Source organism: Vipera ursinii, assembly GCF_947247035.1.
Source record: "Vipera ursinii genome assembly, chromosome: 1".
NCBI classification, from domain to species: Eukaryota; Metazoa; Chordata; class Lepidosauria; order Squamata; family Viperidae; genus Vipera; species Vipera ursinii.
Window position 1 is genome coordinate 212,876,266 of NC_139512.1, and position 25,793 is coordinate 212,902,058.

The following is a 25,793-nucleotide window of genomic DNA, read 5'->3' on the forward strand; positions in this document are numbered from 1 at the left end:
TAGAAATATGCCACCTTTTGCTGGAGCTCAAGTGTTTTGATTGTTCCTGGAATGTGTGATACAAAAACGAGAGCCAGAAAATCAACTGACTTTCATTATAGTTTCTAGGAATTATGAGAGGCTGATGTTAGCCCTTTGCAGTAGACCAGACTAGAAAACCAAAGTTATGAATGCTAAAACTACTTTTATTATATGGTTACAGTAACAGAATCTTGTAAGTCCAAATACGCTTTTCCCGCCCTCCCTCCCTTTTTCTTGGTGACAACTAGGGAGAGTCAAGCCTGAGACATTTTCTCAAATTACATTTCTGTTTTGGACTTAAATTTCTTTTATCTGACTATTGCCTTGGTTGCAGCTCTTCCTTCCGTTCCTCAGGGTTATTCCTCCTGTCCATTAAACCTGCAAAGGAAAATGGTTGGAGCGGAGTTCTGTAAACATCAGGGTGAAGTCCCCATACATACATGGAAGCTCCACTGAGAAATATTTGGCTATCGAATAGCATTTATCATCTATTAATTCCAGCGCTAGCAGCAAGGTACCTGTGTAAAAGGAAACACATGAGAAGTCAAAGGTTATAAATTTATTTGGGGAAATTGATCTCAACCTTTTTGGAAGCTTATGAAAATCTCAAGCAGAAATTAATACACTCCCAACAAAACAGTTTAAACTTCCAGTAGAACAACGTTGAAAATATGTTTTTTCCTCTATTTCTTGATTTGTTTGTTTCTTTAGCCTTCACTGACGAGAACATCTTAGTGGGGTTAGCTTTTTTTTTAAATCCCATTTATATCCCGCCCTTCTCCAAAGACTCAGGGCGGCTTACAATCTAAAGCACAAATCAATGTGCTTAGCAATAGCCTTCATCCTATGTATATGCCTGCTTATTAGGGCTTTCGGGGGGGCCCAAGCGGCATTATTACAAAGTCAGCATTGCCCCCAACAGTCTGGGTCCTCATTTTACCTACCTCGGAAGGATGGAAGGCTGAGTCAACCTTGAGCCTGGTGGGACGCGAACCTGCACTAATTGCAGGCAGCTGGTGTTACTTAAGGAGGCATTAGCCCACTGCTCCACCAAGGCTTTTAAAAAGTTTTATGCTTCATTCCTCTGACACAAGCCTTTTTCTCTCTTTTTTTTCCCAAATGAAGGATGCAAATGAGGTAAGAATTAAGGCAAACCTAAAAGTCATGCAAATGAAATACATTTATATCCACTGACAATACAAGCACATGGCTGGACCAGACTCCTAAAGCTGCTCTCAGTCTGTCCACTACGACTATATAGCAGAAGGGCGACATACTTGCTAATGAACAGTTACACTACCATGGGGGGGAGGGGTCAGTGTCACTAACATTATCCAGTTTAAGAAGACATATAACTAGCATCAGTAAAACTTGAACAATAAATAGTATAGTTCACTGCAGCCTGGTATCACTGCGTAGGCATCAGAGGAAAAAGGACTTATGAAATGACATTGCACACTTCACATTGTGGCATAATTTTGTTTTATAATAGATTTTTTTTTAAAATTCTTTTAGCAATTGACATTCTCATGCACACAAGTGTTTCAAACACAAGAAGCAAGTCCATTGATAGATAGTCCAAGCAATTTGTTGTTTGTTTTGTGTGTGTGTGTGTGTGTGTGTGTGTTGTATAGATAGCTGCAAACTGAATGGAACATTTAAACTTCTGTGCAGTCCATGAAAGCATTTTATACATGCTCATTTCTGAATGTCACATTGCAGGAGTAATACGATGGAAGGGTCGCTCTTTGCCGCTTCTTTGAATTCATCCAACGTAATCTGGTCGTCTTTGTTCTTATCCATTTTGCTGAAAATCTTGTCTACTCGCTGCTCCGGTGTGAGGCCATCTTCGTTCATTTTCATCATTATTACAGTGCCCACCATTTTATAAATGGCCTTGAGAGAGAGAAAGAGAGAGAGAGAGAGAGAAAAAGAGGAATTTCATGAGATCCAGCAAAAATTACTCGATCAGTTGAAGCTACTACAGAGTGATAATGTAGTTCTTTAGAGAGAGAGAAAGTCAGCTGAGTTCAGTTGGGCTTATTCCCTGGGTAGCGAATATTGGATTGCACTTTAAGCGTCAACTCTGTCATCTGGCCTGATTTAAGCACAACAGTTAAATGTAGATCAAACAATGTTGAACATACGCGATCAAGTGTCCGTACAATACACTGCAAAAGTCTAAGTTACACCCAAGAGATGGATGCTTTCTGATTTATTTATTTATTTATTTATTTTGAAAACCCGATGCGTTGCTTCCTTAAATTAGGGAGAACTTCACGTCCGTATTTTGTAAACAGAATGGGTCTGTGTACAATTGGGACGATTCACCTATATTTACTTTTTTTTTTTTTAACCAGGCAGCCTTGTGGGGCTGAATCTTGTCAAAAAGAAGCAAGCCATCAATAATGAGAATGGAGGGCAGATTCTGTCACCACATTAACAGGGTCACCATCAGATTGAATGACACTCTTTCACCTCTCTGTGAGAAAATTTAAATGATTCACTCAAGGACACTGCTGTATTGAGGCTTAAGATTTATTGCTGGGGTAAGGAACCTGCCCCCCCCCACTCATTCATGCACAAGGACCTAATATTGCCACTGCTGCCTACTTACTAATGAAGACAAGTCCGTGTTTTCCCTCCCACCCCCATTCAGCTGACATGTCAATTCAGGCAGTCATCGGTTAATGACAGTAACTAGGACCAGATATTCCATTACCAAGCAATGCAGTCATAAAATGCAATATCACATGACCATACCTCTCAGTGGTGACAAGCCAAGACTCCTTGTTGCTGGTGTTAAGTAAGGATCGTGAGTTGTTAAGTACCTAATACCGGGGGGGGGGGAGTGCAAGGGTGACTTCTGTGGTGTAGCAGAGCCAAACTTTGCTTGTCTGAAGCTGGCAGAGATCACATGACTGTATGATGCTGCAACCGCTGTAGGCATGAGACAGCTGTCAGGTTCCCAGATCACAGTCATGTGACTTCGGGGTGCTGGATGGAACTTGGAGGACCAGACTTAAGTACCACTCATTAATCACCATTGTAACTTTCAATGGTCGCTGAGTAAGTTATCATCAAAAGGGCTACCTGTAATGATGTCTAGGCTCATTGCGTAATTTTGCATTGTGTTGCAATTTGATGGGAGGCTGTGCAGTTTTTGCATTACGCACGATTACCTGCGAAGAAGGTTTGGAACTCAATCCTAACTTTATCTTTTATGACAGGGCTTTCAGGACAACATATCTCATGTAATCATTGTCCCCAAAACTTTGATTTCCTCACTGTGGCCCTCCAAATGTTGGGAGGCTATAATATCTAGTAGCTACAACCCGCATGACCCATGGTGAAGGATACTGAGAGAGGCAATTCCACAGAATCCATAGATGTACCATGCACCCTATGGCACAGATTTAATTGTCAGCCATCACACTGACAAACCTCCTGCTTACATAGTCTCAGGTTTTTTTGTATAGAGCCATCCATTCTATTTCACCACTGGCGTATTTTTGCAATTTTCAATCATAAAACCCTCAAGGTGATCAAACACCCCCCTCCCCGCCAAGAAAAAAATCACCAAAGCAAAATATTTTGTTTCTTGCTCATATTAGAAAGCAATGGGATACTGGAAGCTGGCTTACCTCTATAATTTCCAGCATCTCCACCCTGGTGATTTTCCCATCTCCATCTAAGTCGTACATATTGAAGGCCCAGTTTAATTTCTGTTCAAAGCTACCCCTTGAGGTGATGGAGAGGGCGCAGATGAACTCTCTGAAGTCAATGGTGCCGTCGCCATTCTTATCAAAGGTTCTGAAAGCATGTTGGGCAAACTTGGAGGCATCTCCGTAGGGGAAGAACTACCACATTAAACAGAGAAGAAAATATTAGCAGACCATATAAACCTTCACTTTTCGTTGTCTGTATCCGATTTAAGAATGTATTTTAAGGCTGAGCTCTGAGCACCTTGACCTGACAGAAATATTTGGCTTTCTTAGTATTCCTGTCTTTTGCACATTTGACGTCATCGTCACCCATACTGACACTTATAAAATTATATTCAAGACTCCAGCCTTCGGTCCCTTTGAAGATGACATCTGGGCTTGAATTCTTCCAAGGCCTTGCAAAATTTATAATGTTGTAAATCAAACTAGATTAGCTATTTCCAGTTGCTGTCAAGACTGTGCCAGGAAACCCGAGACATATTGGCCTTCGGGGCTTTCCTTTCTTCCTTCGTTTCTTGCTTCAGCTATGAATTCTAATAACCATGAAAAATTGTCCATTTATGAAGCGAAGACAAAGTGCATCTTCATGACCTTTCACAGCATTGAATTTCAGGGATGCCTTTGTACCAATAACCGGAGAATGAGCACATGCAGTTACTTTTTTTGTGTGTGTGGTAATTTCAGCTTATCCTATTCTGCTACATTTTTAATATCAGGGGCAACTGAGTGAGGTCTTTGATATTATCCGCTTGATATTTATGGAAAAGTATTTCTTTTAAAATTTAACCAGAATTTCTGTTGCTAAGCATAGTGGCTGATAGGTGAGTTGCGCCATTTTTATGAACATTTTTGCCACGGTTAACGGTGTGTGTGTGTATGATAGATAGATATAGATATAGATAGATAGATATAGATAGATATAGATACACACACACACATATATACACACACACACACAGATGACAATCATAAATGTGAGGACCAGTTGTAAGTCACTTTTTTCAGGACCATCGTAGCTCTGAACCGTCGTCGCTAAATGAATGGCTGTTCTGACAGAGAGCTCTGTTCTGCGAAGCCATCTAGAAGCCTAAGGGGAAGGAGGCCCATAAATCCACGTATTCATCTAAAAAAAAAACCGGATGAACTTTCTTCTACTCAGGGAGCCGATCGGAACAGCACGTCACAAAGAAACAAGGGCAAAGTTGTATTGCTGAGGAGTCGGAATTGCTCAGCTCTGCTTTTAAGAGAAAAAAAGTGTATTTCTGATTCATGTGGAACTCTTATTTCCACCAAAAGACGCCTTCCTTCTGGCTGGCAATAAGAAGCCAACACTACTTCTTGCTGAGATGTGAAAACAGCAGGACGAGTCCTGAGTTATTTTAACATCTCATTCCTGAGTCGGTCTACATGTTGCAATCGTTTCAGACATGAAAGTTTTCTTCTCAGCTTTTAACAGGAAACTAAAGCTTTGAAATACGGTGAAACACCATGGAAACAGCTGCACCTAACTTTGGTGTGCTGGATCTTTAAGTGGAAGAAAACTAAGGCCTTGGGTTTGGTTTCTTTTTTCTCTTTTAGCCCTCTCGACAATTTCCCAGTTTGTGAATCCCTGAAAAGGGTTAAGCCACAGCCAGTCTGCTCTCCCAGTCCTAAAAGAGGCCAGAAGAGACTCCCTTCTTAACAATAAAAAAGTAAGAAAAGTAAAAATGTCTGGGTTGATTTTAAACAGCTATCTAGAGTCAATTAGCTAAAAGAAAGCTCAGCTTATTAAGAGCAATTAGCAACTGCGTACAGCTCAAAAAAAAACAACACTATTTATTTCAATTGAAATTATAAAGTGAGGAAATCAGAAAGGAAACCCATGACTCTCAAGCTATGTTGTAATGAACATCTTGCCCTTCAGTGATACAGGTAGTCCTCGAGTTACGACAACAATTGAGCCCAAAACTAATTTGCCAAGTGAAACATTTCTTAAGTGAGCTTTTGCCCTGTTTTACCACTTTTCCTGCCACAGTTGTTAAGTGAATCATTGCATTTGTTAAGTTAGTAACACGGCTGTTAAGTGAATCTGGCTTCCCCAAGTGACTTTGCTTGTCAGAAGGTCGCAAAATCTGAACACACGTGACCCTAGGACATTGCAACCGTCATAAATATGAACCGGTTGCTCAGCATCTCAATTTTGATCATGTGACCATTGGGAGGCTGCAGTGGTCGTTAAGTGTGAAAAACGGTCATCAGTCACTGTTTTCAGTGCCTTTGCAACTTCGAATGGTCACTAAATGAACTGTTGTAAGTCGAGGACTACCTGTAATTGGCATTAACAAAAAAAAAAGGCAACCTCTTTTCCTAATGTTAATTGCCAGCAAAGAAACAGTATTTATGGGGGAACAAAATGCTTCCTCCTTCAATTTCTGCACTCTCTGGCTCCAATAGAAATTACAGGTGAAACTCGAAAAATTAGAATATCGTGCAAAAGTTCATTTATTTCAGTAATGCAACTTAAAAGGGGAAACTAATATATGAGATAGACTCATTACATAATCATCACAATTATGACAAATCACGGCTTGAACTATCTTGCTTTGCATGTCATGAGTCTATCTCCTATATTAGTTTCCCCTTTTAAGTTGCATTACTGAAATAAATGAACTTTTGCACGCTATTCTAATTTTTCGAGTTTCACCTGTACTCAAGGGTGTTCTGCTTGCATTCTAGCAGTCAGGAAATGAAAAGACAAAATGATGTGAGGAGAAAAAAGCTGTTGTTGTTTTTTAAACTGCTTTTAAATTTCACATTCAAACTCGTCTTTTTAAATCACGGTCTGAAATCCACAGGAAAATTATAATACAAGTGTTTTCTTTGCATTTGCTTTTTCTGTCAGCCCAGCGACTTCTTTTAAAAGGTATCCTTTCAGAACGATTTAGAGGTGCTTTTAGGACAGAGACACTGTTTTTTTTCCCAGCCTACAGACAATTCATATCAGGTTCTCAACCCTTAAGGACTGCCTCTGAAAGTGACTTTGCACACTGACGTGGACATCACAAGAACTCCCTCCCACTTTTCTTCCTCTTGGTGACTCAAAAAGGCCACACCACCACAGTGTTACAAACAACGTAGCACCAGAGGCATAAGACAGCATCACCCCGATTTCCTTAGGAAGCTTTCCAAAGCACCAAAATCGGCACTATGAAAATATAATTTGGCTGCTGTGTGATTTATTTGACATTGTTTTGTGCTGCTTAGCAGAAGCTAAACTCCGGCACCTTGAGACTACAGAAAACACCAGAAATAAGCAATCAATCATTTTTTTAAAAAAAATCAGTAATTTGTAGCAAAATCCTTCAAGAGATGGGAAAATTCCTTTAGTCAGCAGGGGGCTTTCGATGTGGCAGAGATTTCCTGCTGTTTGAGAGAGACGATGATCTACCTTTTATGTGGTTCGCAGTCTTCTGGGTGTCCCTCATGGGGAGAGGATTCCTTGGGCAATGAGAAGGGGCTGTCCTATGATGAAAAGGAAGGAGGAAACTCAACCAATACATAGGTCTCCTGCCCTATTTCTCTCAGCGTGAGCTATTCTTCCAGCTGAATAAAATTCAGGATTCATCCCAATGGTACTAATGCTTACGGTACTACAGTGACCAAATGTCTATCGGTGGTTGGAATATAAAGAGAGCTGTAATCACTTAATTTTTTTTTGCAAGGGACAGCATTTCTGAAGGAATTATGTAAAAAATAATAATCTGCTGACTCTGCAAAGAGCTATAAAAGGAAAGTATCCTGGAACAAAATGTGGTCTATACTGGGCCACTTTGGAAGAAGGAAACAACCATGTTAAAATCTTCTGAAGATTTGTCTCTGGGGTGGTGTGTTGCCCTCTTAGCATTGGATTATTCTTGAATTATAATTATAATTATAATTACCCATGTAATTATTAAAGGTAAAGGTTCGCCCGCACATGCGTGCTAGTCGTTTCTGACTCTAGGGGCCGGTGCTCATCTCCGTTTCAAAGCCGAAGAGCCAGCGCTTGTCCGAGGACGTCTCCGTGGTCATGTGGCCAGCATGACTAGACGCCAAAGGCGCACAGAACGCTGTTACTTCCCACCGTAGTGGTCCCTATTTTTCTACTTGCATTTTTATGTGCTTTCGAACTGCTAGGTTGGCAGAAGCTGGGATGAGTAACAGGCGCTCACTCTGTTATGCAGCACTCTGGATTTGACCCGCTAAACTGCCGACCTTCTGATTGACAAGCTCAGCGTTCTAACCCACCGCGTCCCTTAATTATTACTACCATGTTAAAAAAGGGCAGGGTTTTGATTATGAGGTAGCAGATTCTCACCTTGCAGTTTCTTGACCCCCTCCTGCAGATTAGCCTGATGGACAATACATGTTGAATAGGTGAAGTTGCCGTCGTCCTTGACTTTTTCTGCTCATTAACTGAGCAAACACTATTTACTCATTGATATTGCTAGGCTTTTTGTTTGTTTTTGCCGGCTACTAGTTAGTAAGAAAAGGTAGCTCAAGCCAGGAGCAGGCCTTCTGTAATTCTTAAATATTGTTGCAATACCAACTCATATCGCTCTGGATGCATGGCTGACACATAAACTGCTTGAAATCCAACTGAATGGCATACATTTTATTAATAAACAAATGCATCTGTAGTAACACAATATCTAATTCCACAGTTCTGGTTTAGAGTATCAGTCAATATTGACGAGACTCAGATTTGGCTCTGAAGCTCATTCTGTATCATTTGTCTATCTATTTAATGTCTCTGCCTATCTATAGAGATCAATCTCTCTCTCTCTCTCATCTATTATCATCTCTATCTATCTATCTATCTATCTATCTATCTATCTATCTATCTATCTGGACGCGGTGGTTTAGTGGGTTAGGACACTGAGCTTGTCGATAAGAAGATCGGCAGTTTGGCGGGTCGAATCCCGAGTGCCGCGTAACAGAGTGAGCGCCTGTTACTCGTCCCAGCTTCTGCCAACCTAGCAGTTCAAAAGCACGTAAAAATGCAAGTAGAAAAATAGGGACCACTACGGTGGGAAGGTAACAACGTTCCGTGCGCGTTTGGCATCTAGTCATGCCAGCCACATGACCACGGAGACGTCCTCGGACAAGCGCTGGCTCTTCAGCTTTGAAATGGAGATAAGCACCGGCCCCTAGAATTGGAAACGACTTGCACTCATGTGCGGGGGAACCTTTACCTCTATCTATCTATCTATCTATCTATCTATCTATCTATCTATCTATCTATCTATCTATCTATCTATCGTCTATTTATCTATATTATTTATTAGCTATCCACCCATCCTCTACTGTATCTGTCAGTTGCAACTATTCAGATTAAACCCTTCACTGGATTGTTTAGAGTAGGGCAGATGAATAGCCATATAAAATATTCTGAGTGCCACGGAAAGAAGTGCAGTATAAAACAAACAGGGAAACTAAATCTCTTAGGAATTGGTCTCCTTTGTACAGAGGAGGGGAGGGCCTTCTCCAAGGCATTCATTTCCACCACCTTCTCCCTCATCTAAAAAGAAATTCTGAATTCCCCCACTGGGATTCAAACAACATGGAAATTAGCTAAGTGTACAATGTACATGGGGGGGGGGAAGAAGGAGCTTAGAACAGAATCTCTCACTCTTCTCTGCATGCCTCCTGACAAATGGTTTTAAAACTGCAGGGGGAAAAAACCCACCACAAGGGAGTTGTGATGTGGAGCATCTGTTATTCTGAGTATCGGACATGATAAAAAACAAATGTATAAGGTTCGTAGAAGTTGGTTGCACGTTCATACACACACTTGCCTCAGCCCTTGTTTTTTCTACACATATAGATGCATTCAGAATTCCATCTCTGAACTGAATATAATTGCCAAGTCCTTAAGTCAACCAAGCCCAGTTGGAGATCTTTTTCTGTGGTTGCCTCACAAAGGAAGGTAGAGCAGGACCCATGGCAAGCTTGTGCTCCTTAGTTTAAGCATCAAATTGTGCTGTAGCATGGAGGCTCCCACAAGGCTCTTGGAAAGCTAAAAAAGACAGTTTCTCCCATTAGAAAAACACCATTATAAAGCTTGGAACCGGCTTGTCTTAGCAGAATTGTCTTTCTAGGAGTCTTGGGTTCAAGTCTCTCTTTCTGTCCATTAAAGAAGATGTTTCTTTTACCTACCCCTCCCCTCCAAAGCCCCCACCTCAGCAGAGAGTGACAAGTGCTTGCCTATTTATTACTTCTCTGTACATGGCTGGTCTCAGATGCAATTGCGGCTTTAAATAAAGTTCTAACCTGCAGGAATAAATCTCTTGATTCACACTCATGGGGAATTAGTTATTAACCAGCAGGAAATGAATTGATTTTGAATTACAGTGTTCTCTAATTAGATCTGAACAATGAGAAGTTAAAGGCAGTCACAGCAGAGTGCCACAGGCCGGCATATTGGCAATCTTGCCCTTATGCAATGCTAACCACAGCCCCACTGGGCATTATTGCTGAAACAATTACTCTGCCGTGACGTCAACTGGGGGAGGCGGGTAATTCCATGGAACTTGACAAGTGATTTTCCTCCAACACAAGACTCTACACACTGAACGTCTTTGCTAAAAAAATTATACTGAAGCCTATCAGAGAAGTAAAGGGACGCGGTGGCTCAGTGGGTTAGGACGCTGAGCTTGTCGATCGGAAGGTCGGCAGTTTGGCGGGTCGAATCCCGAGTGCCGCGTAACAGAGTGAGCGCCTGTTACTCGTCCCAGCTTCTGCCAACCTAGCAGTTCGAAAGCACGTAAAAATGCAAGTAGAAAAATAGGGACCACTACAGTGGGAAGGTAACAGCGTTCCGTGCGCCTTTGGCGTCTAGTCATGCCGGCCACATGACCACGGAGATGTCCTCGGACAAGTGCTGGCTCTTCGGCTTTGAGCACCGGCCCCTAGAGTCGGAAACGACTAGCATGCATGTGCGGGGGAACCTTTACCTTTATCAGAGAAGTAAATAGATTAGAATCCTCGGTTCATGCCACAAGAACAGAGGCCAAGAAAGCATCTAATCCAATGGTTAGGGCTACTACTAAACCCTATTTGCTTCAGGACAGATATATTCAGAAGTAAAGACGAGGAATTTGCTGCCTTTCCCAAGTCACTAAACTTTAACTCTCAGCCTCCCGCTGCACTGCCTTACCTGACTGGTGTCACTGTGAGACGTGGTTTGGCAACATCTACTCCGCTACGAATTCTCCACCTCTAAAGTCATGTTAAATGTGGAAAGTAACTCTCCAAGAATACTGTGAGTTCCTATTTTTCTCCTACTTGCTAGTTGCTATCCTTTTACCTGGAGATAACTGAGACTATTTGCTGGAGTTTTCTTCTGTTTTTGAATAATGCATTGATTAGGGGAGGTATTTTTGTTTGAATTAATTGTCTGCAAGGACAGAGGGAAGATCCACTGCCAAGCCAACGGTCAGATAAATGAGGCTTTAGCCCAGATCAAGAAGTGGTTCAGAAAGTCCTGCTCTCAATTCACATGAGGGTAAAGCTACTTGTATTCGAACAGCTATAAAGTAGTAAAGAAATCCTGTAACTCTGAAAGTGCTTTTCTTTCTAGGTTCTCTTACTCACAAATCATGTGACACTGGACACTCACCCTTTGATAGCCTACTCAGAGGGAGTCCCAAGACTGCCCAAGAAAAAAGGAGGGGGTTCTGGAGCTACAAATCGCCTACAACAGACATGTCAAACACAAGGCCCGGGGGCCGGATGCGGCCCACAAAGTGGTTTCATGTGGCCCGCGAAGCCATCCTGGAAACAGTGAAGGAACGGACCCCGCTGCCTTGGCCCTGGCCCAGAGACCCTCCTTCTGCCAGAGACCCTCAGATCTGTCCCACTCCTGCCCAGGCCCCCATAGGCACCCTTGGTGAGAATGATGTAGAGCTGGCCACGCCCACCCAGTAGGCCATACGCACTCTAGCCACGCCCACCCAGTAGGCCACACCCACCCTGGCCACACCCACCCGCCCCCCTGAGGGCAACCGCAATGCTGACGCGGCCCTCAATGAAATTGAGTTTGACACCCCTGGCCTACAACCATTTAAAGCCTAAATACTTAATAATGTTAGTGGGAACGGGGTTTTCGGGAAGAGAATCTCTGTGAACCCCACTGAGGTTCATTAGCTTCAGGAAAAGGGGTTATTAACAGCGCTAAAGTTGCTGTATCCCTCTCTAGCATTTGAATTTGTTTCCTGGTGTCCCTGCCTGAAACAGCCTGAAACACTTTGCTTTTAAAGTGAAGCAAACCTAAACGACACATAGGATGCAGTGTGTTTTAACACCTGTAATGGCAGATCATGAAAAGTTCACCTGATTATATGTAAAAGTGCAATACTGTTGCTGATGGGGTGGAAGGAAGGATGGATGGACAGAAGGAAAGAAGACATTTATATTTTTTGTTTAAAATGAACACCTAAGATTTCCTGCCAAATTTTTCTCCCCCCCCACCTCTGCATCTGTGGATGAAGGATGTCAATTCAATAGTTATCCTTTCTATAAATAGCTGCACTCTTCTAAAATGGCATGACGGAGAACCTTTTACCTGCAATTTTTATTCTGAGGACTACTGTATCAATCATATTTGGGCAACTCTGCCTAAGTTGCCCATTAGTGGATTGATCCTCTCTTGTCTAGACAATCTGCACTTCAATACTTATTTATCTGGGTATAAGCTATGCTGAATTTCACTGGAACCTACTTCCATAAGAAGATACTGTAGGTAAGATTGGAGTGTTGTTTGAAAATAATATGCATCCTTCCCATCCTAAATAAATAGATCAAATTGTATTTTCAGGCTGCATAAAACCTGTGTTTCCCTCCACTGTTTCATTTCTAGAAGCCTCAAGCGTACATAGAATATTTACATCTTGTCGAGGAGAAATGTATTCATTCTATTTATAGATACCACAAAGCACAGATCAAGAGAGGCCTCAAAATTATTGTTTTCATAAACAATCCTTCTGGCAGGCGCTAGAAAATACCCTAAGTTGATGTAAGCTGCTCAACCACCTAATCACGGTGTTCTCAGTGGGTTAGGATGCTGAGCTTGTCGATCAGAAGGTCGGCAGTTTGGCGGGTCGAATCCCAAGTGCCGCGTAACAGAGTGAGCGCCTGTTACTCGTCCCAGCTTCTGCCAACCTAGCAGTTCGAAAGCACGTAAAAATGCAAGTAGAAAAATAGGGACCACTACGGTGGGAAGATAACAGCGTTCCATGCTCCTTTGGAGTCTAGTCATGCCGGCCACATGACCACGGAGACATCCTCGGACAAGCGCTGGCTCTTCGGCTTTGAAACGGAGATGAGCACCGGCCCCGAGAGTTGGAAACGACTAGCATGCATGTGCGGGGGAACCTTTACCTTTACTGATGCTTAAGAAAGAAATACTAGATTAATGCTAATCTCACATCAGTTTGCTATTTTCAACCTACAGTGAAAATGGACACCAAAAAGAGTAAAGTCAAGATTCTCTGGGTGTAGATAAAAAGTTAACATGCACAGGGAAGTATCTGGATTAAAGAGAAAGGAATCCACAAAAATCTTTTTTTTATTGAAAAGTTTTACAATACATCTTATCAAAAAAATCTTATCAAAAATTTCAGATGCATATATGCTAGCTTGCAAAGTAGAATTTCAATTATGCATTTATTTATTTTTTTCTTCTCTAAAAATGGATTAGGATTATTTATTAGTTGCTACAGTAAATCACTAGAAGAGACTTGATTTTTTTTATGAGCCCTCCCTGAATGGCAGCTGAGATAGACTTTTTGAAAAGCAGCCCACAAGTCAAGTTTGAAGGATATAAGGTTTCCAGGTTCTATTCGATTTTTTAACCAGTTTCACCAGCTAGACTCTGATGTAAGAAAATGCATACAGAATAAAAAGGTAAAGGTAAAGTTTCCCCCGCACATGCGTGCTAGTCATTTCTGACTCTAGGGGCCGGTGCTCATCTCCGTTTCAAAGCCAAAGAGCCAGCGCTTGTCCGAGGACGTCTCCGTGGTCATGTGGCCGGCATGACTAGACGCCAAAGGAGTGATTAACGTTGCAGTTAGCAGCCTGTGAGTCCACTCTCCACGTTTCTCCAGCATTCTCCCATTCAGCATGAAGGATTGAGCTGCATCAATTAGGGTGCCTTCCTTAATTGCAAGGCTGCCCTGATCGAATAGTAATAGCAGTTTGATTTATATACCACTTCACAGTGCTTTTACAGCCCTCTCTAAGCAGTTTAGAGTCAGCGTATTTCCCTCAACAATCTGGGTCCTCATTTTCCTGACCTCCGAAGGATGGAAAGCTGAGTCAACCTTGAGCCGGTGAGAATTGAACTGGCGAACTGCTGGCAGGCGGCAGTCAGCAGAATTAGCCTGCAGTACTGCGTTCCCACCACTGCGCCACCAGGGCTCTTTCCTTATGCTCCTCTTTGCCTTGTCTTTCCATCCTCCATAGCTATAATGTTAAAATTTATCCAACTTTTTTTTTGTAACAAATTTGGATAATCCTCACAAAGTAGGGCTGGGTCTCCTCTGCAAGCCTTCCCAAGCCCCTTCTAACACATTCCTGACAACCTCGTGTGGTGAAGTGGTTAAGAGGCTGGAGTAGAAATGGATACGTTCTTGTCCAGCCTCAGTTATGGAAGCTCATTAAGTGAATGTGGGACTCTCTCTCTCTCTTTCTCTCTCCACTCTACCTTACAGGGTTTGATGTGAGAGAGAGAAAAAAAAAGGAAGAGGTGGCCTTATACAGGTAGTGATCGACTCACGACCACAATTGAGCCCAACATTTCTGTTGTTACGTGAGACATTTGTTAAGTGGGTTTGGCCCCACTTTATGACTTTTCTTGCTACAGTTGTTAAGTGAATCACTGCAGTTGACAAGTTAGCAACACGGTTGTTAAGTGAATCACTTTTCCCCATTGACTTTGCTTGCCAGAAAGTCACAAAAGGAGCCCCCCCCCGACCCTGTCACACAGCAATGGTCATAAATATGAACCAGCTGACAGGCACCTGAATTTCGATCACATGATCATGGGGAGGGGGGGCCGCTACAAAGGTCGTAAGTGTGAAAAATGGACTTGCCACTTTTTTCAGTGCCTTTGTAACTTTCCATGATCTGTTGTAAATCGAGGACTACCTGTACATGACTCCTTGAGCCCCTGCATGAGTGCTAGGATGTGAGTGTAAAAATATGAATAACATGAAAAAAAATATGTAAAATAAATTTCACTGTCATTATCAAAAAAAGGAAGTATCTAAATAAATCCAGTTGAGTATTTAAATATATAAATGAACCATTATTCTATAGCTCAGACACATAGAATACTAACTTGAAAGAAAAATGTATATAAACAGCCTTCTGGGGTTATTAACTGACAGATCAATATTCCTGTCTGGTAAGGTATCTCATCAATGAGATTGCTTCACCTGCCTCAGGGCTTCTATGCACTTCCTCACCTAGAGCCAAAAACATCATTTCCAGGTGCTCAAATCATTACAAAAGCAGGAAACCTGTGACCCTCCAGATGTCGCTGGACTATTAAAATCAGCACAACCAGTCAGTATGGCCAGTGGTAAATAATACGACAGCAACAGCAGTAGCACTTAGACTTATATACCGCTTCATAGTGCTTTACAGCCCTCTCTAAGCAGTTTACAGAGTCAGCCTATTGCCCCCAACAATCTGGGTCCTCATTTTACCGACCTTGGAAGGATGAAAGGCTGAGTCAATCTTGAGCTGGTGAGAATCGAACTGGCGAACTGCTGGCAGGCGGCAGTCAGCAGAAGGAGCCTGCCCTACTGCATCCTAACCACTGTGCCACCATAGCTCTATGCTGGGGATTCTTTAGCAACCTCTGGAGAGTGACACAAGTTTCTCATGAAAAATACAGCATAGTCCAGATTTCCCACTGTATCTAATGGAGAGGTCTTTTACCTGCATTCAGTATTACTGCAGTTCAACTGCTTTTAATAGAGGGACATCTTCATTTTAAGGCTGTTGCACTATCTCCTTCCATTATGAGTTAATAGCACTGAGTGACAACAGAAAACATCAGGTCAATATGAACAGAAAAAGCTCATATTCCTGCAATGAGCTCAAGGCAATAGTTGCTGTTGCTGCTGCTGCTTTGTCTCCCTAGGGCCTAGGCAGAGAGATTATGTCTGAATTTACTCTCGGCGTTTCCTTCTATTCATTGCATCCTCTGAGGACTCCCTAAGAAATATTTTCCTTTAATAAGGAAAGGAAACCTGCTAATGCTCAGGTGTTATTGCTCTGTTCTTGGGCAAATGATTATCAACCTGTCCTGCAGTAGATGCCTTTTAAAACAGTAAAAGAAGGCCATTTCTCTTGATTTCAAGCTTCTCTTTCCCCAGATGTAGTATTGTAAATGCAGCAAAATTGACACCTCACGTAAGCCAGCTTATTCAGTGGCTATTCCACACAGGGTCTTGAGTTCTTCGCCATAAACATGCAAATAAATATGCAAGTCCTTTTGAGCAATCCCTTAGTTGGAAAAAGTAGGTAATCATTCTCTTTAAACAGATAAGCAGATGACAATGAGAATTGTCCACAGTATGATTCAATATCTGTCTACTCAGACATCAGTGCTAGTGTACTGTGTTTAATGCAAGTAGACAGTGAACGGCAGCCTACAGGCATAAATTATTCATTCCCTATGTCCTTCCATCTTAGTCAATAAAACTCATTGTACATTTTCTAGCCCTATGATGTAATGAACGATTACCTCTACTTCAAGCTATTATTTCTGTACTGTTCGGGTCCTTAATGCAGCAAATGTAGCAATGGCAATCCATACTTTTGCTCCAAATAGCCTCCAAATAGAAGAGATACTGTACATGTGAAAGGTTTTGTATGGCATATATTAATTCAAGGCTATGCACTGTGAGAAAGATCAGGAAGAGCATTCCTAAGAGATTTCTGGATAAAATTAAGTATTCAGGACTAATAGTTCCTATGAATGTTGCATATAAACAAGGACAGTAAGCAAGATTCTCTTAAGCTTAAAATTATCCCAGTTTTTAAAGAAGGTTTCTTGAAATCCACTTGGAAGCTTCAACTGGTCCAGAATATAGCAGCACGACCAATATGCTCTCATGATGTCAACATAGCATAACCACATAATAACATAATAAGAAAGTTGCCTTAGTTCCCAGAATTCTTCTAGGTGCAAGGCAAGGTGATGGTCCTTATCAATAAAAACCCTCCAAGGCATAGTGCAAGGTTATTTATGGGACCATCTATCCCCCATGGCATCTACCCTGTGGAATGAGGTTCCCCTTGATTTCCATGGGACTTCCACCCTGATGGCATTCCATAAAGCCTTGAAGTCCTGGCTGTTCTGCTAGATCAGGGGTAGGCAACCTTGGCTCTTTTATGACTCATGGACTTCAACTCCCAGAATTCTTGAGCCAGCTATTCTGGCTCAGGAAATCTGGGAGTTGAAGTCCATGAGTCATAAAAGAGCCAAGGTTGCCTACCCCTGTGCTAGATCTTGGATTAAGGTGGAAAGGCCCTATATTTTGTCTACATTCTTGTATAAAGAAACCAGATCCCCTCCTTGGCTCGTTGTGCATTATGTTTTTATGGTTTATTACACTGTGGACCATCCCAAAACAGTCGGAGTTGGGCACTGCCTAAGCTGAATTAAATAAATAAAAATTATAAGAATTAATCTATTACAGTGTTTTAAACTTCAACATTCCATAAAGGTTACCAGCATAGCAGTCTTGGTCATGGGTTACGAAATCTGAAGTTCAACCCATTTAGACGACATCAAATAGGCGAAAAGGAATTTACATTTGTATTTATTTATTTGGAAAATGCATATGGCCCACCTCTCTGATATATGCGGTGGCCGTTGCCAGTATTTCACAAGACAAAAATAAATATAAATCCAGAAAATCTCCCCTAAAATATACTTCCCACCACAGCACCACAACATCTTGATTCTAAATTTGTTGGGCTCATTATCCATCTTAGCTCTATTTATTTGTTTTATCTTAAAAGTATTTTTTTTCAGTATATAAAAAAACTTGTCTAGTTAAACTACCCCGTATATACTTGAGTATAAGCCGACTCGAGTATAAGCCGAGACCCCCAATTTCACCCCCAAAAACTGGGAAAAGTTGTTGACTCGAGTATAAGGCGATCCGCCGTTCTGCATGCCTCGGAGGCTGGATCCGCGCTCTGCAAGCCTCTGCCGCCAGGCAGGTCTCCGTTTTGTTCTGGGACTAGTTCCCTAGCCTTTTGGAGCTTTTGGTGTTCGCCCATCAGCTGTCTACGGGGAGGCAACAAAGCTGCCTCTCTAGGCTTTGAGAAAAGGCCCCTTGCACAAAAGGCAGCTTCAGGACGAGCTTCCAAAAACCCTTTCCTTCCTTAACGCCCTCCCCACCTTCCCCCAGAAAGCCATATTTCTTTTTTTTTTATTGAAAATTTTTATTGAAGTTACAATATTATCCCCTCCCCAACCCACCCCAGAACCCCTCCCCCTCCCCCATATTTCTTCAATAACAAAAACATAAAAAGCTGGTTGGGATGTACTCGCTGATTTCCCCCCCCCTTTTTTTGATGCTAAAACTAAACTCTCCCTCTGCCTTCCAACCAATATCCCTTTTTAAAATCTTACCTTGGCTCCAGATGGAAGAGTAGAGGAACTAAGCTAGTAAGGAGAGAATTTTTTTCTGCAACTTTTTACTCCTGAAGTAGTAGTAGTAGTAATAGTAGTAGTAGGAATAATAATAATAAATCCCTAAAAGTTGTGCCAGAAAATGGAGGACGCTGGGTCTTTGCAAGTTTTAGCTGTCTGTCAGACTGCCTGAAAAGGGCGGCCTTCAGGCAGCCAGGCGGACAGCTAAAGCTTGCAAAGACCCAGCGTCCTCCATTTTCTGGCATAACCTTCGGAGATTACTTTAAAAAAAAAACAAAAAAAAACTTGAGAGGAAAAACAGCTGCAGAAATATTTTGTCTCCTTGCTGGCTTGGTTCATCTACTCTTCAGCCAGGAGGGAGTCCAAGGCCTAGAGAAGGAGAGCTTTGCAGCATCCCTATGGACAGCTGATGGGCAGACAGCTGATTAGCGGAGAAGGCTCTGAAAGTAGCACCAAAGCCTCGGCCGCGCACAAGTCCTCGGTAAGTTTTTTTTGTTGACTGGAGTATAAGCCGAAGTGGAATTTTTCAGCCCAAAAAGTGGGCTGAAAAATTCGGCTTATACTCAAGTATATACGGTACCTAAAGCTAAAGCAGAGAAGAAGAAACCAAGTGCGTATATTAAAATGGCAATGAAATGCAGGGCTTTTTTTCTCATAGAACGCTTAGAACGGAGTTCCGGCACCTTTTTTGGATGGAACCTTGTAGGGAAGGCAAGGCCGGTTGTATGACATGTGTGAGTTCCGACACCTTTTTCTTTTACAAAAAAAGCACTGATGAAATGAAAACAAAAATATCACTTTCCAAATAAGTGGAATGCCAAATAAAATACATTCATTTCATACAATTTGAAGGCATTAAGTTTCTCTAAATGTGTCATTTCACACGGATGGTATCCCACCATCAAAACATCTTTTCTGAATAAATTTACATAAAAGAATCATGGCTCTTCAATAGCTTCAAGGATTTATAAGAGAAGTTAAGGAGAAAATATTACTATTACAAAAACAACAGAAAATAGATGAAAGTTCATGGATAAGCAGGGGAATGATGGAACCAGTATACTCCCAGAATTCCCTAGCCAGTATGAGAGTTGAAATTCACACATCTTAAAGTTGCCAAGTTTGAAAAACACTGCTCCAAAGTATAGATATTACTCACATGGAAGCTGTTAAAAAGACATTAAAAGCAAATGGGAGTATTTCAAACTTCTAAAAAATAAGGTGTCTGAATCTGAATGTCTGAAATATGAAATATTTATTTATTTACTGTGCCAGTGACTCATTATAAACTATGAAAGTATGACATTCTGAAAGACGCCTGTTCTTTAAAATAAAGAAATCAGTGGAAACTATTCCAAAGTAAACCTACAGGAGTAGACTCTCAGTCACAAATGATAAATTGTTCCTCTTCAAAATAGTTGTAATGTTATAGCTGTAATGGCTTTCATGTGAATCTGAGAATAAAATACTTTTTTTTCTGTCAAGAGAATTAAAGCTGTAAATAAAATCAACCCTAGTCAGATGTTGAGTTATATACCGTAGTTGTACAATTCTATATATGCTTATTAGAAATAAGCTGACTTAGTACAATGGAAGTTTCTCCAATATTTATTTTATTTATTTTTTATTTTAATTCCATTTATATCCCGCCCTTCTCCGAAGACTCAGGACGGCTTTACAAACTTAGCAGTAGCCTTCATTCTATGTATATGCCTGCTTATTAGGGCTTTCACACACACCCCAAGCGGCATTATTACAAAGTCAGCTTATTGCCCCCAACAATCTGGGTCCTCATTTTACCTACCTCGGAAGGATGGAAGGCTGAGTCAACCTTGAGCCTGGTGGGATGCAAACCTGCACTAATTGCAGGCAGCTGGTGTTACTTAAGGAGGCATTAGCCCACTGCTAATATGAGGAACTACATTGTACAGGATTGTCACCTTAGATCTTTAGATGCAAAATCACAAAAACTGCTAGCAACACTTGATAATTAAGAGATGGATTGATACAAATTTTCACTTACTACAACCTGTTTCCCTAGATGCAAAGCAATGTAGCTCAAAGGCAGCCTTCTTAACTAAGTGTTGTTCAGACCTGTAAAACTATAACCTCACTATGGGGTCCTTGGTGCTCTCTGAGCTTGGTGGTTTTCTTGCAGACATTTCATTATCAAACTAGGTAACATCATCAGTGCACTGATGAAGTTACCTAGTCTGATAATGAAACATCTGCAAGAAAACCACCACGCCCAGAGAGCACTAAGGCAGCGTTTCCCAACCTTAGGAACTTGAAGATGCGTGGACTTCAACTCCCAGAATTCCCCAGCCAGCTATGCTGGCTGGGGAATTCTGGGAGTTGAAGTCCACGCATCTTCAAGTTCCTAAGGTTGGGAAACGCTGCACTAAGGATCCCACAGTTCAACCCTGAGCTACAAATATTCTCTTCCATGAAAACTTTACTATTCCTCACAAGTCCATCCAAACAGCTCTGAAGAGCACAAGGCTGGGGGGAAAAATGATCCTAACGCAATATTTCTCAAGCTTTTTTTTTCTCTCCGACCCCTTTTCCATTTTTAAAAATTATGGAGAACCCTAAAAGAGCTTTTTGTCGTATGGCTTAAATTTATCTGTATTTAACATATTAAAAATCAAAACTGGTGCATTTGCTGCCACGACTGCTTCTCATGATTTTTTTTTGATGGAATTTCATATTGTATTATTTTTCAACATAGAATGCCAAATAATTTTGATTTCATGGACCCCTGAGAGGACCTTGGGGAATTCCCAGGACCACACTTTAAGAAACACTGGTCTAATCTTGAGTTTTGATATCATGGATAGGCAACTGTTGTAGACAAAATTATGTTTAATCCAGAGTCTTTCTTGTACCTGGCCTGATGTCCCAGCCTGCAATGTATTCTCCTCAGCCATCATTTTACAATGTCAAGCACATCAATACTTTAACACCGTGCCAGGTTTCATAGCAATTTATAATCAGCTGCCATCTGTAAGATTTCCTAGGTACAGAAGTTTGATTGCTGCCAAAGGGGGAAATTGAGGAAGAAGTGACATTTTTGTATTGTAAGATCACATGAGAGACTGGAGTAAACAACTTAACCTTCAGGCAGAAAGAAAGGAAATGCATGGCTCACTTCCCTAGCTAAATGAAGGGAATGAGGCACCAAAAATAAATAAATAAATAAAACGAAGAGCTTTTGAACTAGCCTGTCACAGATACAGGTGGTCCTCAACTTATGACCGCAGTAGGGAAATCTAAGGTCAAGTGAGCCGTCTCGTGACCATCTGATTTTTATGACCTTTTTTTCCTATGATTGTTAAGCAAATCATCCACAGTTGTTAAGCGAGGCATCATGTGATTGTGACTCGTGACCTCCTGCTGGCTTCTCCATCGACTCTGTTTGTCGGAACCCGACTGGGAAGATTGCAAATGACAATCACGTGACAATGCTGCAACTGTTGTGTGAACCAGTTACCAAGATCATGATCTGGGGTTGCTTCGACCGTCTTAAGGGAGTCCCTTTTTTCAGCACCTTTGTAACTCTGAACTTTGAATGGCCGCTAACGTTATTAAGCGAGGATTAGCTTTATGGTGGTTTAATATACATGCTTTAGAGCAGGGGACCCCGAACTCTTCAGTTCATCACCCATTCAAAATGTTTCCAATCGTTCATCAATCCCCAGACATTATATGAAAATAATTTAATAAATACCACTTTAACTAATGGTACTGTGAATAATAAGATGAATAGTTCCACTGACCTTGAGGGTTCATACTGATCACTTTGGAGCACCTTGTTTTAGAAGAATGCTAGAAATCTGGGTGCTACATTCTTGATGCTGTGTGAATTTTAAGTTGTTCCTTTTTTTCCTTCCTCTTTTCTCTCTTCCTTCACCTTTTCTCTACTGTCTCGCACTCTTTTCCCAAACACTCTCCTTCTCTCTTCTCTCTCTCTCTCTCTCTCTCTCTTTCACACACACACACACACACACACACACACACACACCGATGCACACAAACATACAGAGAAACCTTCCTTTTCCTTTCTCTGCTTCTCGTTCAGGAATCTGAAGGTCAGAAACAGCAGCCTCAGGCAGCAGATGCTGGGGTGGGCAGCAGCTGTGAAGTGAAGGGCAGAGCTGCCCCAAGATTCAGCTGACAGTTTGCTAAAGCGAAATCAAGCTAAAGCTTTGATTTTTGCTGCTGGCATAAAATGAAATTTGGCCAGCTTTGGCTGGCTGGCTGGCTTTCAAGGAAGAAAAGTGAGACTTCAAGGGGGAAATGGATCCTGCTAAATATTTATTTGTTGGACTTTGAAGAAATTATGATGATTTAAATGTCAAGATGTCATTTTGCTTTTAAGGAGAACAGCAAAAGACCAGCATAGCAGAAATATAGTTTAAATTAGAGAACTCGGCTTTGCCATTTTGAATTGCAAATGATGGCCTTTGTGTGTCACCTGCCCTAGATTAAGATGGCCCTCACTCTACTGGCTTTCCGAAAAGCCAGAGAGATTTTTCCTTCTGACACTGGGGCCAGGTTGTTAGCTGAGCTGAAAATATGTGTGTTTTGCTGTGGTGATTTGCTCACAGGCTGCCTCAATTACTGACTTATGATTGTGTTCTAACTGTAGTTTTGCCTTGTTTTATAATGTGCACGATTTGTTCACTGACAAGAGTCCTTTGTTTAAGTAAAGCGGCCATGTAAATTCTCCAAACAAATAGTTTGCATGAATGATTTAATTATCAAAAGCCAATTTTCTAGATTTCATAGTGCAGGAAATATATCGAAGTTGCTGCTGCTACTTTATCGTAAATACTCCAAGATTTTGATATAATAATTAAACGCATGTCTATACAACTGTCATCAGACGTGATTCTAAGAACAGAGAACTGTGTCCCTAAAAAATGCCTACCATTTCAACTGGACTGAAAACAGTTAATTTTTTCCTCCAAAACCTGGAATATGGCCAATTCACAGCAGGGCCTTTTCAGTGACTGCCCCCTTTTTGTACAATGGTTTGTGATAAATATGTCTCTCAAGTGGCAGTCTATGGAGATTCTCAGTCATCCAAGTCATGGTTGTCCCAAAGGTGCTTTTTCACGAGGCAGCTGGACTTTATTTTTTCCTCTTTGAAGATGTTTCACTTCTCATCCAAGAAGCTCCTTTGGCTCTTACTGGATCCTTCCATTCCCCACCATCCAGTCAGAGCTGAAGAAGCTTCTTGGATGAGAAGCAAAATGTCTTCAAAGAGGAAACAAGAAAGTCCAGTTGCCTTGGGGGGGGAATCTTTGGGATAAGCAGAACTTTTCCATTATTTTTGCTGCTTTTTAAAAAATTATCAATGTCTTACTGAGTCTCCCCCTTGATTGAGGTTTTAAATATGTAGATTATATTTTTGAATTTGTTTTAAATTGTTACTGGATATCAGTCATATATAACTAAACAATGGTGTAATAATCAGAAAAACAAGGAAACATAACTTCAATTTATATAATTCTTCACTGTTACTGTTATTAAATAGCTTCTTCCTTACTAAGTCACACATGCACTTGTTTTGAGATTAAAAAAATGTTCAGCTTAAGCAATAATCTAATTAAGGTTAAGTATCTAGATTTAAACCAATATATTAACACTAATAATGGGCCTTAAGAGGCTTACCTATGACTACTGGGTAAAGCAAGCAATTCTGACTGGTCATTTAGGTCTGTGGTAAAGCTCTTTAAACTCATCCCTCAATACTAAATGTCACTGTGTTCTCTTATAGGAAAAAACAGACAATTAGATATGTATCATCTCCTAGAAATATATCTCAAATCTTCAGGGAAAATAGCACATGGTATGGCTGCAAAAGACTTGAAATTTATTCTCAACCATCTCAAGGTTGATGGTGGGAAAGATTCCTGGTTAAAACTGGAGGACAACTGTCGGTCGGTTTATAGGCAACCATGGTTCTAGACAGCCATCTTGCGTTAAAAGATGCCACGATATGACCAATTCCTATATTTTGTACAGGCAGTCCTTGATTTACAGCCACAACTGAGCCCAAAATTTATGTTGCTCAGGGAGACATTTGTTAAGTGAATTTTGGTCCCATTTTATGACCTTTCTTGCCACAGTTGTTAAGTGAATCACTGCAATGGTTAAATTAGTGACACGGCTGTTAAGTGAAATCTGGCTTCCCCACTGACTCTGCTTGGCAGAAGGTCGCAAAAGGGATCACATGGCCCCAGGAAACAGCATCCATCATAAATATGAAACAGTTGCCGAGCGTCTGAATGTTGATCACGTGACTGTGGGGATGCTGCACTGGTTGTAAGCATTAAAAACAGTGGTAAGTCACTTGTTTCAATGCTGTTGGAATTTTAAATGGTCACAAAAGGAGCTGTGGTAAGCTGAAGACTACCTGTATGCCAAAGGGATGATGGGTAGCCAGTCCCTCTGACTTTTCAGTTAGAATGGTGGGCTGATGGCTCCAGACTGGAGTCAGGTTGCTCTAGAGCAGGGGTAGGCAACCTTGGCTCTTTTATGACTAATGGACTTCAACTCCCAGAATTCCTGAGTCGGCTGACTCAGGAATTCTGGGAGTTGGAGTCCATGAGTCATAAAAGAGCCGAGGTTGCCTACCCCTGCTCTAGACTTTGGACTACTTAAAGGCATCTTCTGTCTGATTAAAGACATTTAAGCTTCCCCCAGCAGCATAGGAAGAATTATGTGAAGTTGTCCCCACCCCCTCACATTAAAAATAAGTCCTGATGGGATACTTGAGCTAAAATGTTGGTAGCAGCAAACCATCGTGAATCATTTAGAATTCTTCATAAAGTATATAACAAACAAGGGCAATGGACACCAATCAGCCGCTCTAGGTGCATGAATGAACTGATTATTTACCAGAAATGATGGGATGACCAACTAGTTACAACACTGAGTTAAACCAATTATGGAATTATATGTTTCAGGCGTCCTGCACAATGCCTCAGTTGTTTCTAAAACAAAATGTTCTAGGACTCTTGTTCATGTTGTACCTTTCCAAAGGGATTAAGCAAAATCAAATTACTATCTAATGCTTTCCTAATTATGACTTCTAAAATACTGTACTGCAGAAGAGTTATAGAGCTGGATGGTTGCCGGTTCAAAATTTAGCTCTGTCAGGAATGTATTATGTAGTTTATTAACTATTATTTCTAGGATTTAATTGGTTGCAGCCCAGCAGCTCAAAATGTACCACAAAAATGAAATCCTATACCAGAATATTTACTAAGCTCAGCAGGAGTGTAACCAGTGTGGAAACAGAAGAAATGTATTTAAAAGGTTGGACCAATTAAAAAATG

At 41.2% G+C, this 25,793-nt stretch overlaps 1 protein-coding gene across 2 annotated transcripts in view; it reads right to left on the reverse strand.

Annotated features, from left to right (window-relative positions):
* Window positions 1-1,719: 1,719 nt before the first annotated feature.
* VSNL1 (visinin like 1) overlaps window positions 1,720-25,793 on the reverse strand; it is a gene marked incomplete at both ends in the record, with an annotated part of 53,062 nt that continues 28,988 nt past the window's right edge. The window contains 2 exons of one of the 2 annotated variants that reach the window (XM_083358887.1): window positions 1,720-1,917; window positions 3,666-3,881. In XM_083358887.1, the coding sequence (XP_083215013.1) occupies window positions 1,720-1,917; window positions 3,666-3,881 (414 nt within the window). The remainder of the gene's footprint in view (window positions 1,918-3,665; window positions 3,882-25,793) is intronic. The other variant, XM_083358888.1, reaches the window with a different exon arrangement.